The sequence below is a fragment of the Caloenas nicobarica genome, chromosome 11, assembly GCF_036013445.1.
Source record: "Caloenas nicobarica isolate bCalNic1 chromosome 11, bCalNic1.hap1, whole genome shotgun sequence".
Lineage (NCBI taxonomy): Eukaryota > Metazoa > Chordata > Aves > Columbiformes > Columbidae > Caloenas > Caloenas nicobarica.
The window spans coordinates 20548927-20565801 of record NC_088255.1 but is presented as its reverse complement, the minus strand read 5'-3'; the positions used below and the strand labels follow the sequence as shown (position 1 = coordinate 20565801).

Below are 16875 nucleotides of genomic sequence, written 5' to 3'. Positions count from 1 at the left end.
GTCAAAATAGAAATTTGGAATGTTATTCTTCTTTCACAGACAGAAAGCTGAGAAGGTAAACAAATGTATTCAGAAGTAAATATGTACTTGGCAGCAAAACCATGTACTGAATTTAAAAAATCTTCAGATGCACAGCGAAAGACTGCACCATACAAACAATATTCTTCATTTATATACAAAGAGACAGTATAGGATGAAACAGAGTAATTGAAGGGATGGCACGGGTCCATTTTCCTGGCTCAGGGCTCTGTAGCTGTTAATGTATTTACTTTATAAAAGCAAAAAGCAGCTGAGGCTGCTCAGGGTTGTGTGGGTGAGGATGGGCCTGAGGAGGGAGAAAAGGTAAAGGGCCAAACAAAGGGAACCGAAGGCGTTGGGCATGGAGAAGATAAGAAATATATTAGGGTAAAACACTGGAAAAATGAAACTGGGGAGCTAATCAGTTTTCGCAGGGAAGAACGGGTTCTCTGAATTACCAAATTGTCTTCATTTCCTAATCTGGAATAGTTGGGGGGATGAAGGGGGGGAGGATGCGGGAAGGTTTAAAAAACTATCACGATAAAACCCACAGCACAAGAGTACACAACACAGAACTCTCCTGATTGAAGTTACAACCTCAGATATGGGATGAAAGACTAAGTGGGATGATAGTTTTCTCTACTTTACCTACAACTTCTAATCAATATATTAAGTACTTCCAAAGTATTTTCTGCAGCTTTTTAAAATGCAGTAATACTCTAGTTACAGGCAGGAAATACTTCTGTTGCTTATATATAATATTATACAAAACCATGTTAGAGCAGAGCCCTCCCCCGTCAAAACAGGTCTATTGAAGCTCCAGTTATTTCCTATTCTTTATTAAACACTGAAATCTCTTTGTGAAAACACAAACCAAAGGCTGCTTTACACAGACTTCCTTGAAATCAATGCACACTATTAAGAACATCTATTTTTTTTGGTCCCCAAACTCAAAACACGGATCATTCTCTCAAGGTTAACGTCCTTGTCACACGGCAGCACTCGGATCCACTGAGCACCGGCCGCTGTCGCGAGTCAATACTTCAAATAACCTACAATTTGCAAACCACAAAGCTCCGCGCCTCCAGGAAACCCCCACGGTGCCTGTTTTTTTCCTCAGACTTCAAAAAGATTCGAGAACAAACACCGGTGGAAAGGGAAGGTGAAAGGCCTAAGGGATGAACGATCAAAATCGAGTAAATAAGCCCAGTTTACAGAAAGGTAGAGAAATTCCATTGCAAGAGGGCAACCTGAATGCATGAGCTACCCTCACGGGGACATTTAATACAATCGAAGTGAAACTATGGTTCGAAATATAAATATTTCCTACCCAAATACTGCAAAGGCACAAGTGAGGACTGTAAGATCCAAAGGTGGCACCATCCCATTTTGCACACACAAAAGGAAAACTAAAGGTGAGGGGAAACAATTCCTCCTTGGGTAATGCATAAATAAGCTACAGAGCTGAGAACACAATTTCCATTTCATGGTTTCCACCGCCTTGCTCCAAGTAAAACAATAAGAGGGCTCTTGGAGAGAGCTGCCCACGGGAAGGGGGACAGAAACCCCAAAACCCACCTGTGCACAGAGCACTCGACAGTCACCCCTCACCAAAACGAGCAGCCCTTCAATATAAAACTCCACCTTAAACATCTACAGAAGTAGAGGCAGCGATTACAGAACGTGCAAGTCCCCAGCACATTTTTTGGAGCATTTAATAATCACTTTAAAAAGTCCCGTAACCGAATCCACAGGGATCCCCCGAATCCCTGGCATTTAGCTGCACTGACATCAAATAAGTTCTTAGCAAGAAAAAAGGTCTTTCTGTCCCAGAAGGGCCGCACTTAACTGGGCAGCAGTGAACTTCACCAAAGCTGATAGAAATGCTAATTTTACTTTTATCAGACATGCATATTTTGTTATTCTTCAGGAAAAAAAACCCAAACACTGTACTTGGTCCCTTCAGGATTTTTTTTTAAGGCACACGCTGAAGCAGCCCAAACCATAGTGGAAAGTATAAGAGCTCTTATGTTGAACTAGGTGAGAATTAAACCAAAATGGATATTCCTGTTCGCTCGAGGAGATAAGGTATTACACACAATTCTATTTTTTTGTGTTGTAAGGTTGCCTAGCCAATCTGTATAGACACATAATAAAAACCACCATTAGCTGCATTCTTTCTCAAGAAAAAAAAAATGTTTGAAGACTTGAAAGTACAGCAAGAGTGTATTGAATTTACAAAATGAAACACCTAAAAATGACAACAAAAACCCCTCAACATAAGGTAGCACGTGCATCCTGCAAACAGCACGCTGCCAAAATGAACCGCGGTATTTCAGGAAAGTAAGAGCTGCTATTTTGTTCCGTGCCACGTTCTAATCCAAACTGTTTGCAATTTCAGCAGCACAAAGACCAGTGAAATCACAATTAAATGCAGAATTTGGTCTATAAGGAACAGGATATTTGGTCTGTAGGGACCGTAGCAAAGCATCTCTACTTAAAAGTGAAAAACATCCTAAATGACAATGCAGCCAAAATTTTAAAACTCGAATACAGTTCTATTCCGCATTTGCATGACTACAGAGCTTTGCAACTATCACACATGTAAAATAGGGTCGGATCACTTTTATAGCCAAATAAGCTTCTTCATTGCCTCATTTTGAATATTTACTTTTGCCACCCACCACCGGAGTTTTTTCTCCCCCTTTTTTCCTTCTAAAAGGTAACTTAGAGTAACAGAACCCCATTGAACACAGGATTTCCTAAACAGGTTAGGAAGGCTTGTGACAGCCTGATGGGGCAGGTTTACACAACAGCAGTACGAAGCCAAAAGATATTGGATAATTTGGAAAAGGGTCTATGTTTGCGGTGATGTGATGTCAAATACGAGCTCAGAACGCAGCAGCTTCTCAGCTCCATCAATCCCCAACGTGTCCCGCCAGCGATCGGGGATTTACAGTTCCTCTTGGAATTACTCAAAGATCAGCGAAATAGCCCTAAAATACAGACGATGCCTCTTTTCTCCCAGGGAATGCAACTTTCCACAATATCTACATTCGCTCCAAATAACAAAGCCGGGATTAACTGGAAAGACTTGGGCCCACAAGAGGCCCCACGCAGAAGTGAGGTTATAACGAACAGCTTTACCAGCAATCTCCAGATCAGCGCACTTGTCAAATCCTAAAAACATGCAACTGAGTGCAAATCTCCATTTGTTTAATTGATATATCTAGCTCTGGTGGCTTAGGAGAATCTTATATATATGACCCGAGTTTATCTAAGAAAAGAAACAATCTTCACAGATTTTTTTTTTTTTCTTTAAATAAAATAAAAAACCATTCTTTGGGGGTTTACGGTTGTGAGTACTTTGGACAGCTGACTACCAGTGTCACTGCCAACTGAAATAACAACTGTTGGGTTTCAAAATACTTGTAAAAAGCCACAGTCAATCTCCTGAGTTCTCCCCACGCTATGAGATCCACGTTTTATCCTCCAATTAAGATAAACAAATTCTATCTATAGCATCTTTCTGTTTTGCAAGAGGGACCTGAAACTTAACTTGAGGACAGTAGTAGCGTGATTGCTGCTCTTGGAGGCAAAAAGGAAGCCGATAATTAGCACACGCTTGGGAAAAAGTCTATTTTGGCAGCTAAATTCTCCATCTGCAGAGGGCAACATGGAGCTCAGAGCTGGACTGGATTTTCTCTGTAGCCCTTCGTTTCAAGACCTCACAAAAATGTTATTTTTTGAAGCTCACCAGAGCATCCCCAGCTGAGAAACAACCCCCCTGCCCTGCACAGCCCTGAAATTGCTGGCAGAAATATCTGAGGGCAAAAATAGAGATCGGAAGATAATATTAAGAGGAAAAAAAAATGTGAGTGATCTCCAAGTGGGGTTTTGGGGATTCCCCACCAAGTGGTACAAGTTCCATAGATACCCACGGTACAGGCAAACTGATCCCATCTACTGGAATTATTTTTCCTTTCATAATAGAATTTTTTTTCCTTAAACTGCACAAATAATTAATTTCATATTTACAGCGGGACTCCAGTGACGTGCAAAAAATAGGGCTGATTACTCACAGAGAAGAAAAAACAAAATAGTACAGGACAAGAGGTCAAATATGAAGCATCACCCAAAACCAGCAATATTTTGTGTCAGCGTGGGGAAGGCAATCACATAATTGGGCCTGGTATCAGAACGCAGCTGCACAATGCGGAGCCAACTAAGATGATTTTTTTTTTTAATATTCTTAAGTTTTAAACACTTAACATCACCACCTTTATAGTCTTGTCTTTTCAAAGTAATATTCTTTAGATTGAGGCAGTGCTTACATCTTTACCGCTTTCAAAATACAAACAAAAACCTCACAAAAACACACCCTCTGGAGTAGAAATAACAGAAATAATAACCTAAGCACGAACACAAAAGCCTAGAGTTAAAACTGGGTTTCTTTGAGGCTAAGCTCACGCTATAGCGAGTATCAGGTGCTTTGCTATTCAGGGTAGGGAAAGGGGTTTGGCACACGTTGCTCTTCACCACCACTGAACGATGGGTCACAGAGCAACGGGACTTTCCTGACGACCATCCCGAGCTCTGGCTTCGAGTCACCGGTGTATGTCATGAGTAGGGAAGAAACACAGAAATTCCATCATATGGTGTAGAACCACCAATGGTCTTTCCATCAACGATGCTTTCCTGCAGCTCCTCTTGCACAGAAATAAAAAGGGTGTGTAGGAAGGAAAAAAAAAAAAGGCTCAGTCTCATTTTTTTTCAGTTACCCAATGTAGACTCTACTGTACCCAACACAAGGGCTTGACCAGGAGCTGGACCTTCTTCTTCCCCAGCAGCGCTCAAACACTGCAGTGCCACATAGTGTCTGATAATTTATCACCCGTTTCTGCTCGACCCCAGAAGAGCAACCTGCTCAACAGACGCTCCAGTAGCAACTCGATGTCCAAACAAAGAGTCTTCACCCCCCTGGGCACAAACCATCCACTCCAGTGCACAATGAGCAGCTGCCTTTGCAACCAGTCTTACAATCAGAGATCTAAACTTAGAGACTTAGTCCTGCAATTCCGTCATTACAGTCAAGATCAGGATCTACTGGTACTCACGTGAACAAGGCAGACAGGCAGTTAATAAATTAACACCTCCCTGACTTCTGTTTTCATTCAGAAAGAACGAGCGCAAATCTTGACTTTGACTCCACAAAAAGAACACTCCAAGGTCAGTAAGTCTGGATATTCGGCTCCAAAGGTCAATAGGATGTCGCCACTTACAAGGTAGGTTTGATTCCTTCATTTTGTACGAATGCAGTACAAATTCCCAGTTCCTACGTGCTCACCGGGACTTTCGCACCGCTCCAGCTTAATCCGCTCAAGAGGGGATCACGCAGCGATGCTTCCCTGGCAAGAACCCTCTCCGGCCCCGTCCCTGCTCCGCCAGCCAACTGCCGCAGACCGGAGAGGAGCAGATTGATGCCTGGAGCACCCCTGAAGGATTTGGGATTTTGTTGGGTTTAGAGGGTAGGGGAAGAGCGACTGTGAAAGAACAAGCAGAGCTAATCTCCAGCTCTTAAATAAAACCCAGCCACGCAGATTTCCTTGCCCTTGGGCTTTTGTTTTTTTCCTCTTGACTGAAATCCTGCTCAGCCTCACCTGATACCGACAGGGATGGCAACTCACCAGCCCCTTGCAGCCAACAATTTTTTTAAAAATTTTCTTTTATTAAACAAGGAGCCAGGCTGGGCAAACACGGACATTAAATGTGCCTAAATTTCATTTGGCCTAAGAAAGGAAGATTATCCTATTCTAATGCAACACGAAGAATTCCAAATATCAAGATCTCCCACCAAAAAAAAAAAAAAGAAAGAAAGCGTGCTGGTTAGTGACAGGATGTTTAATTATTCTCAGTGCAACGAAAAGGTTTAGACTGCCCCAATCCTGCTGATGTCAGTAGGGACTGCCCTCCAAATTACTAAGTGGGGAATATGACATTTATCTACAGTCGACTATTTCAAGCTTGTCTCCTACAATTGTTTTAAAAAATAAACCTGTAACTAATACTCCACAAGTGCCAGCTACATTGGTGCACTGAAAGCCACCTGAAGTGAGACACCTCTTGATTAATAATAAAAAAAGATACATCAAAAAAGAATAAGATACCTCTGAAGGGGAAAGTCATAGAAAACAATGGGATACACAAACTATTTTCCTGTTACATCCTTCCATCTTTGCATAACTCTAATTTCCCTCATACCACTTAACCTCTATTCAACTTCCTCGCTTAAGTGGAGTGCTACAAAATTACTTGAATCTCAATTTTAAATCTACGATTTTTAACTGGAATTGAAATGATGCAGACTAGCGCTGTTCACCTGCAGCTCTTACAGCAAAGCTCTCCCACTACATCATTCACCACTTTGCAAGCCGGTGTGGGATCCCATCCAATGAAAAAAGTATAAAAACACCAAACCACAAAGACAAACCATCTCCACGATGCACTAAGTGGGAAACACATATTCAGCATTTCTACCCCTTAATTTGACACACAAAATATGACAGATTCTCAAGAATAAGGCACATTGGTTAATTCTTCCCACTGCTGGATCCATCCCAGAGATGCCGTGTCCCCTGGACCGGGGAGCACATCTGGGCTATTCCTTCAGAACACACTTTATGGTGCATTCGACCCCTCTACCACGATAAGGAGTGGAATCAGTGAAAACAGCCTTGCTCTCTCATATGCAATAACACTTCTAAACACAAAGCGTAAAGTCACCGGCAACAAAAGACAAGGTCACAACCAAGTTTGTCTTCACCTGTTGTAAGAAACCTAAAACTACTGTTATCCCGTACAGGGAAAAACAGCAGCACAGTAAAAAAAAAAAAAAAGCTTGTATTCCAATATTCTCATTTGTATCTCTTCTTATGAAAAGTGTGCCTTTTATTACATTTAAATTTGCTCAATTCAGAACCGCACTCCGCTGTTACGGAGTGTTAGATACGCGCTGCTTCTTTCGCATTAAGAAATAAGGTAGCTCTTAACTCATCCCACATATGGCAATTTTTACTATATCGAGTCAAAAAGAGAAGAACAGAATTCCAGACAAATACACGGTCATGGCTCAGAAAGGACAAACACTTCAGCAGCAACTAGACAGTAACGACAGAGACGGAAAGGAAAGTGAACTATGCCTGAGGTAACACATATGCTCCAATCAGATTTTAAAAGTCACTATATTTTACAATAATTAAGCACAAGACAAATGCAACATGCCCAAACCAATGAAATGGGCACATCTAGAGCTAATCATTTAAAAGATGTCCTGAGCCGTACCAACGAATAATGATTTTGCAAACTAAGCACAGTTTTACAGGGTCAATTCTTGGGTGAGAGACAGTTAAACAAAACCCACAATTAGGACTAAGTTGTTCAAATGATTCACTGAACTTTCCTCCGAGTCTCCTACAAACCGGCATGGCATTCCGAGGTGACATGTATGTTGAAATAAGCATTTTCCAAAGACTGTCACTGTTAGCTTTTGTCTTCTTTACAACGACACACTTAAACATACAGTTTCTGCCTCCCCAAACTTGTTCTGGATTTCCAAGGTGAACAATACTTTTCACTCATTTACCTTGACTACACAAGGCAGTGTTTTCCCATTGACAACTAAACCAGCTGACCCATCACCCACCGCAGCAAGCAGCTCTTCATCAGGAGCTCATACACACATTAATGTGACTGTAGTTTAAACTGCCTTTCAAATCCTGTTTGTTTTTTAAGCAGCTTGTTAAACTAAGCAAAACTCCCATGCGAGTTTAGAGATTATGTCCCCCTTTTTATGCATTTGATCACACCACCAAACTGGAAAGTAAGCACCATCCCGTCGATTAAAACGCCTCGAAACTTTTCCCTCAGCTGAAACACAAACAGCCCCACAGAATGGCAGATCTGCCAGCAAATAATTTTTCTTTTCATAGAATCATTTCAGTTGGAAGAGACCCTCAGGATCATCAAGTCCAACCATAACCTAACCCAACTCTAGCACTAACCCATGTCCATAAGAACCTCATCCAAACGCCTTTTAAACCCCTCCAGGGGTGGTGACTCCACCACTGCCCTGGGCAGCCTGTTCCAACTAGATACTGCTGCAAACAGTCTATAAAGTAGGTGACACCTTGTCATTCAAGCAATAAAACTGTGCCCGAACGCAAAACCAAAAACAAGATGAAAAATACACTGTTCTCCTACTAAAAAACCCAGAAACCAGCAAACATCCAGGCCAAATACATACGAGTGTTTCCAAAATGGAACCACGTCTTCCTCTGCAAAGAGGATCTGGCACTGCCAGGAATCTCTGCTAAATAACATCTCTCAGTAGTCAAGTTCCACTTTGCTTTATTTCATGTTATTAGCTTTACTTCTACCTCCCTGGACCACCCTAAGGGATCCTTCTCCATTATGTTCTTCAAATACTTGCAGATAATCATATCTCCCACTTAGACATCATTTAGCCAAGTCTCATGCATTTCTTTTCATCTTCTTTCCCTCATAAATCAAATCCCTTCAGCCTCTCCAGCATTCTTGCTGCTCTTCCCTGAATTTCTTCCAAACTGCTGACATCTTTCAGCGACCAAGGAACTTCCAATTGCATGCTGTACTCTAGATGTGTTTTTTTGTACTCTAAAGATAGATAATTAAGCCTTTTCAAGAAATATGCTCCAAGTCTGGAATAAATCTAAATCAGAGATTTTTTTTTTCCCCCCCCTTCTTCTTTCCAGAATGGATAGTAATTATCTCCATTTCACAGAGCAGAAGAGCAGCAAGAAGTATCTGAATTATTGCCGCACACAAGCAGTGCCAGAATAAGAAACAGAGCCGCGTTCTGCCAAGTCTCAACCCACAGCCGACGTCGGCCGACGTTCCCAGGCTGCGATGGATCCGCGGGCAAACACGAGCCACGTCCAGGTGGCCATGAATGGCACTCGGGGAGCCCAGGGCTTGCTCGGCTGAGCCGGTGTGATGCCAGACGCTGTTGGGACCAGTGGGACCACAAAACACCCCACAACGTGCCAGAGTCTGCTACTGCCAGCAGTACTCAGGACACAACGATACATCTACCTGGTTTTCATTGCTATGCAGAAGTTTGTTGCTAAAACCAGTCCTTAGCTGTCATCAGGTTAACGACCCGATCAAGCGATTCAATTCCAGAGGTTAAGACTGGCTTTAAATCCAAGAGGATTGACTGATTGAGACAGTCCAAGGCACTTTTCAACTTGCACATTTGCTTCCCTTCCCTCCCACTCACCGATACATTTGCGAAGGAATCGTGGGGAAATAACTTCAGAAAAATTACAAATTGCTCTTCACAAAATAAGTGTATAAGAGAGACTATATAAGGGGAAGCAAGGCTGAAGAATGGGAGGGAAGAGAGAGAAGAGCCTGATCAGTTAAATTTAATAATAATAAGAAAAAAACCTAAAAACCCACAAACAGGATGCAGACACATTAAAAAAGCAACACTGACCTAACACAGGAATGTGAACTGCAGTTGACTTAAACAGCCTTACAGCAATAGCCCTCCCCCTATACACCAATCTCAGCAGCTCTTAAAGACACAGGTTTGCAGGCCCTTCTGAATTCTGTGGGTTTTGCCTCGCTGGCTGCACTTTGTTCGATACTCTCACCTTGAGCTGATTTAGCTTTTTGCCTCTTTGCAGATAGCAAGAGTACCCAGATTTGACCCAGACTAAAGAAAACTAAGTTGTATTATTCTGCCTGCCTTAGAGAGGTATTGAATTCTACTATTCTGCTACATATTATTCTCATTGAAAGAACAAACTATAAAGGGTCCTCTGTTCATTGGGCTGCTGTTAAACATCAGTAGAGTATACCCAAGATTAGATAATGAACACCTTGGTGAAAGGTATCATTTCTTCCCACTAACTCAATATACAGAGCAAAAAGCAATTTTCTAAATCTGTCTACGATTTTCTTAATGTGACTGCTGGTTCGCAATTAGAGCTCCTGCTTACATCCACACCGGTGACAAAGGTTCCTTATTAGGCTTCTCCCCATCCCATAAACCACCATTTGCTCCATCCAAAGTGTGGAAACAGCAACGTAAATGCCATCCTCCTGTCGTTCTTCTCTGTCATCGTATTTTTGCCTCCGGGAGATAAAAGCTACTAAGAACGCTACGTTTTTAAGCAAGATATCATCTTGATTTTCACCACTAAGGTCATTTACACATCATTTCACCACCTACCTAAAGGTACCTATCTTAGCGAACGCTTAAAAGCTTTTCTATAATATAAAACGCAAACCAGACACATACCTGGTACAATTTTTTTTTTTTTTTTAAATATGCACGGTCCTCGCTAATTAGGCTCTCAGACCTGCTTGCAAAGTTTAGCATTTGGTGACAGCCAGGAGAGAATACAGGAGGTTTTGTGTCTAGTCAGAAATTCTTGTCTTATGATAGAAAGAAGAAAGGAAATTTGCTGTGGGTCAAAATTAGTGCATTTGCGTAAAGTCTTAAGTCAAACAGAAAACAGTCCAGAAATCAGGAAACTCCATTATCTTCTGTAGATCAATCACTATGTGACTGTTCACTGTCATAGAACATCACAATTTCTTTTCTCCACTTGTACAACAGAAATAATCTTACTCACCTCCCTAAAGAGGGCAGAAGATTAACTAGTGACAAATGGGCTGAAGACACTACAGAAATACAAAGCACTCCTAGAATCATTAAAAACTTATCCCGTAATCTGAGTTAAATGCAGCACCTGTTATTGCCTATTGAAAAGGCTCAGAACTACTTTCCTACCTTAAAAGGAGAAAAAAAAACCAGAATGACACACTTATAAGCTCTAGTACCCATCATTCTCCATGCTCTAACCTAAGGAGGCATAAAATCCTTGCTGTAATTCACCAAGGATGAAAAAAATACAGTAATATACAATATCATAAAACCAAGAGGCAGAAGCAATAAAACAAATTTTCAAGACCTCCAAAAACTCATTCGTCAAGCAGTTTTTGCTTGGAGGCAAGTTAGGTAATAACATGCACAGCAGAGACAATTTAAGGAACTTGCATCTGCTATACTATATTTAATAAATAGCTACAGGTAAAAATGATCACAGGGTTATTTTCCTTTATTTGTTCAGAAGGGCTCTGGTGCAAGTCATATGTATATTAAGAGAGAAGAGATATCCACAGACCTTTCTGGGCAGAGCATGATTTCGATACTACTGACACTTAACAATAAAGTTGTTTTGAGACCAGAGTTTGTTGACACAGGAGATGTGGCTTCAGGCCATTGAGTTGCACAATATAAGTCACAACCACCGTCATTTAATTAGAAGAGGTACAATCCACCAAATAATCAGTGGTCCGACTGACTATGAGCTGATTTCAAGATTTCTGGGAACTACTGGTAATGTTCAGACTCGCCATATGGAAAGATCATCATCTACACTTGACAGAAAACTAAAGAAGGGGTGATTCAGACTAGATAACGAAAAAAACGTTATGCGGAGGGTGGTGAGAGACTGTCCCACGTTGGCCAGAGAGGTGCTGGATGAACCATCCCTGGAGACATCCCAGGCCCAAACTATTCTATGATTCCACAATTAGTACTTGTTAGCTGACAAGCACCTACCTGGAATTCGGATTTTAAATTTGCCGCTTTGTCCAAAACCACCATCTATTATTCCATCTTCTCCTGTAGATAGTTTGACTTTCAGACCCACAAAAACCTGGATATTTGTTTCCTTTTTGAACAACGAGCGACCGATCACGCTGTAATCGTCCATCACCTGCAAAAGAAATAGGGCTTTGTGAGCCTACAGTCTGAAGTAACAAAAAAAATTATATCTGTGAGATACACTGAGTCTGCTGACTTCTACTATCCTGCCCTTGGCAAACTATTTACCCCCAAAATGAACAAAACTCTAGATGGATCATCTAAACTGCTGAGGTTAAGGCAATTTGTGTCAAAAACCATGGAAAAATAAGTGAACTAATACCTTTCTGCTTTTGCCTCCTTTCTACTAATATAGATAGAACAAAACCTGCATCAGAAAATACTTTAAAGATCAGTTAAACTCTCTTTTCTGTTTTGAAACCTCTCTATGAAAGTCATTTAAGTAGCCATGCTCACAAAAAGTTCATTCCATTACTTATCCTACAGCTAAGTATATTATCACCTACATAAAACATTGTCTCTTAGCTTCAGAACTAACAGCTACGCTTCAAAAAAAAAAAAAAAAAAAAGACAGAATTACTTAGAATTTCTAAATAGAGACTTTTAGATATTTACCTTCACATATGTATTTGATTTGTTAAACTGAAAGCCTTATGACCATTGTATCCAATTTTAATTTCAAGGTTTGTAACCCAGTGGGAAGAACCATTCCAAGTTGAATTCTTAATTAAGCTATCAGGAACAAGAGGCACAAGGGCGGTGGGTGAGGCGAGATAAACAACCCTCCCTTCGGCATTACAAAGTATAAGGTGCAGTCAAGTGAGCCTAATCCTGTAGGTGTGAATATCCTTGTACACCTAACGCCCGGAGTTACTCTACCTCATAGCCATAGCAAGAGCGTTTATTTATTTGTCAGAACAAATAAGGGGATATTACTTTAAATCTTTTCAAGATTTTTTTTTTTAGTGGCAAAAGTTGCAGCTCTTCTTCATATTTTAAGAGCTATTTTTATAATAGATAAGCCTACGGGTTTTAAAGAACGAAGTGACTTAGAATGGTAAAGAATTATAACCAATTTTGAACACTCCCTTTCATTTGGTTTAACTGATGACTCAAAGTATTACAGGTTTAATTGAGCTACTCTCCTTCCCCAAAGCCTCTTCCATGAACAGGAGTACATTCTTGTTTAGTATTTTCTTTCATGCCAATGGCAGTAAATCTAACATCAGAAATTTAATTTTGGTTTTTTGGGGTTTATCTGCTAAGTTATTAACAGCCTTGCACGGGCTGTGCAGCACCAGGGACCACCAGCAGGATGAGAAGCCTCCACAGCCCTTTTTCTACGTGGAAATGAGAACAACCACTCATCTTTTCCCAAAAGGTCATGTTTCTGGCGGTTGTTGTGGTTTTGTGTGTTTGTGTGTGTTCCGTGGTTTGTTGTTTTGTTTGGGGTTTTTTTGGGTGCCTGTCCTCTCCCACCCCCAACAAAACATGCTTCAAAATAGCTTACCATTAACGGTAATATTAATATCACTGCTTGGTAACCTCTGGCTTAAATTTAAAACTGAACATCTTTTACCAGAGCCACTGATAGTAGGTGGCAGTAGAGGGGGAAGATAAGCTTTCAGGCACACTTGCCTTTCTTCAGGTCTGAAATCGAAGACTAGCTGTTAATTCCAACTGAAGACGCGCTTAAAATTCTCAAAACCTCCTAAAATTTTCCAGTTGCATTAGCTAACGAAATAAAAATATTACTAATAAAATCTGTTATTCCTAACACAAGAATTTTAAAACGGAACATCCCTCTCCCCCACCACTGGCTATATGCTCCTTACCCCTGTGTTTGAAATACAGATGGTCTCTTACACTCCAGAGAAGATCTTCCATATATCTACTATTTTTGTAGTTATCCCACAAAATAGCACAGGAAGCCAACTCTAAAGACAACATAAACATCTTTTCTTTTTTCAAGAGCACTTCAAAGTTATCCTTAATTAAAAATGGAATTACAGGGTGAGCAATCATACCAGGCCAGCATGGCTCAGGTTAGAGCCTCCCCGGCCGGGCTGTCAGAAACAACTCGGAATGATTTCTGTGAACAAGTGTTACAAGGCACCATGTGCCTCTGAGGAAACTCGTAATGATTATAACGGCAACAAAATCTATCACCCTTTAGATATGGCATACTCAACACCTTTTGATTGTTAAAACCCTTCATCTTTTGTAAGTAAATGTGCCTCTTTTTAGGGTCTTGCTCTTGTACACACGGTTTAGCAAAGTAACCAAGGGCTCCAGCTGAGCTGTTCCTCACACTCCAATGGTCAATTTGTAAAAAAAAAAAATAAAATAATAATTCCTCCTTTAGCTGATTTATATGTTCTGCCTATATCACCATTATTCCTTGGGCATCTCTACTGGCCATTAGGAAAACAACTGCTTTAGCAGTGCTGAGATAATAAGTGATCAGTGACTTGCCTGAGTGGCTCTTTGGAATAAAACCTTTATGACCTGAAGTCTCAGTCTTGTACACTAAATACTATACATCCCCTCCTGTGTCATCCATGTCCCTTCCTCCCCAATTACCCTATCACAAATTTATCCCTGAAGACTAAATAATGAGAGAATGTCTGATGTAACAAAAACTAAGATAAGTGGCCAGTCTTTGCAGTAAAATACACGGGTGAAGGAGAGAGAATTGCCATGAAGGAAACTTCATTTTCTCAACTTTAAGACCATTTTACAAAAATAAAAGAATTTTTTTTGTTGTTTTAGTCTTGCTTTGTAAAAAGCCACAGAAATGCATGTTGTTCTCTCCAACTGAAACTCAACACTTCCAATTACTTTACCAGCAATTTACCTCCAATCGCTGGATTTTAAGTTAATCTCCTTTGAGTTCTCAGAACATCTACAATGGCAATCACTTTGCCTATTAGCTGAACAGGCTTTTGGGAGATCTTTCTGCTTTTCTCTCAAACACTCTTTTTTTTTTTTTGGTTATAAAATATTATTAACTTAAAAAGCCGAATGCCACAAAGACAGTAAGGGATATGCGGTCCGCTCTGAAGCAGCAGCAAGGGGCCTAGCAATGAGGGCAGACTAATTTTATTAACTTCAGGGAAACTTCAAAAAGCTTTAGGGCTTTAATGCCAGACAGAGACGACCCCAAAAGTCAGTTTAAGTGCTGCATAAACAAAGGATTAGGGCAAGAAAAAGCTGAAGGCTCCTTGCATTTCTTGTTTATATTGTCATACGACCTAGTGGGAGTAGGAGAGGCCTGCGCCTCGCTGACTTTAATCCCCCATGGTGTATAGTGGCGTTTCAGTTCACTGACCTACATTACGATAATATTTTTTTAAATTTATGGGCAGAGGTGCAGCATCAAACTCACTTGAAGACTTTAAAAAAAGAAAATGGGGGCAGGAGGGGGAGAAATACCCAGAAGAGAAAAATTTTCCGGCTGGTATAGTCTCCCCCTCTCACTTCGGTTGGATCAGCAGCTTAGAATGGGATTTCAAGTTCAAAGGGAATGTCTCTCTTACTCTTGTTTTATGGCTCAGACCAGAGGACACAATAGCAACGAGTTTATGAAATATCCCTTCCCACTCGGCTTTTGTGTTTGCAGGAAAAAAGTAAACAGCACTTTATAACCGTAGGTGAAGTATGTGCATCACCAGCACATGGTGCTTTTACTTATACCAAGAAGTTCACAGAAAAAATTAACCATCTCACACTCCCATCTAAGCAGTACTTTTGCACTGAATATTCAACAGTAGGAAGAGATGGAGAGAAAGAGTAGCCCTCTCTGATTCAATCTAAAATTATATAGTTTTAAACAGAAATAAACCAACTTTTTAAAAAGGATAAACACAGGTCTGAAGATTAATCTCAGCAAACTGAAAAAAGGCCCGTTGAAACTAAAGCAGAAAAACAACAGGAGGGAAAAAAGAACAAAAAGAACCTGTGACTAACACTGAAAATACCAAGTATTTTTATTACTTTTTTGTACTTTAGAAAAAGTACACTTGAGACACCTTCATCACGATCAGTGACAGCTCATTTATTTCTAGAAAACAGTTTTGAGCGCTTTCCATTTCTGTGTCAGAAATGGGAATACTTTGGAGGCTGCAAATTCCTATTATTTTTAAAAACGTGGCTTCACGCATTGAAAAAATGATAGTACATGAGGCTGCAAAAGGGTGAAGGAGAAAGGAACCCAGAAGATTTTCACCGACAATTGGGTTTGCGGCTTTGTGGATTCTCCAAAGACTCTTCTGGCTTTTAGTTTGTCATTGAGAACTAAGTGGACAACTTGGTACAAAGAAAGAATTATTCGGTCAGCAACAGTTGTTTCTGCAAGAGCTTACACCAGCATAAAATACTAAAGACTCTTCTTTCCGCAGCCGCCTCCAGCACTAGCAGCTTTGGTTGTGTGCTGGGCTCTAAAGACCTTCTTCTCAGCATCCTCCAAGCACACAAGCTAAACTTCTGCCTTTGAACACCCATCCAGAAGGAAGGAACGGGGATGAGAAGTTCATCTCCTTCAGCACTTCACATTATTGCTGGTTTAATATAACAAGAAGCCATCACACAAACATCTCTGCGTATCCACCAACTTGGGTTTTTAGAGGTTTGTCCCATCTCTCCCCAGCCTATGTTTTTTGTATCCAAAAAACATCTTCCTTTCTCAATAAGCAACCATTGTATTTGAGAATTTCTAACAAGCAGCCATAAATACCCTTCCCTTTGCTGAGCACTTGGCCACCACTGTAGCCTGGTTAAAACCAGTACAGTAGTGGAAAAGGAGTCTTGAGTCAGGACAAAGTCAGAACTGTATAACCAGACCAGTTTAGATTTTAAAAGCTCTATGCAAACCATTTGGTTTGTCTTTGGGCATGCACACGGTACAAACAGGGCACTAACTTCATTATACACCTTTATAGTGCAAGTTTCCTTCACCTTTATTTGAAGTGTGGAAGAGTTGAATCAAAAAAACACACAGGCACTAAATTCCTGATACAGTCTAGTTAAGAACACATTCACTTTATCAAGCAAGAACAAACTTGGTTGATGTCGTGATTTTATTCATCTTTAGACCAATCTATGCTGTTCCCTTCAGGTAAGGAAAGCAACGTCAACCA

General features: G+C 40.6%; 1 protein-coding gene across 1 annotated transcript in view; it reads right to left on the bottom strand.

Moving 5' to 3' along the window:
* EEFSEC (eukaryotic elongation factor, selenocysteine-tRNA specific) overlaps window positions 1-16875 on the bottom strand; it is a 111919-nt gene that overhangs the window by 28949 nt on the left and 66095 nt on the right. The window contains exon 6 of the mRNA XM_065642914.1: window positions 11693-11849. Coding sequence (XP_065498986.1) covers window positions 11693-11849 — 157 coding nt within the window. The remainder of the gene's footprint in view (window positions 1-11692; window positions 11850-16875) is intronic.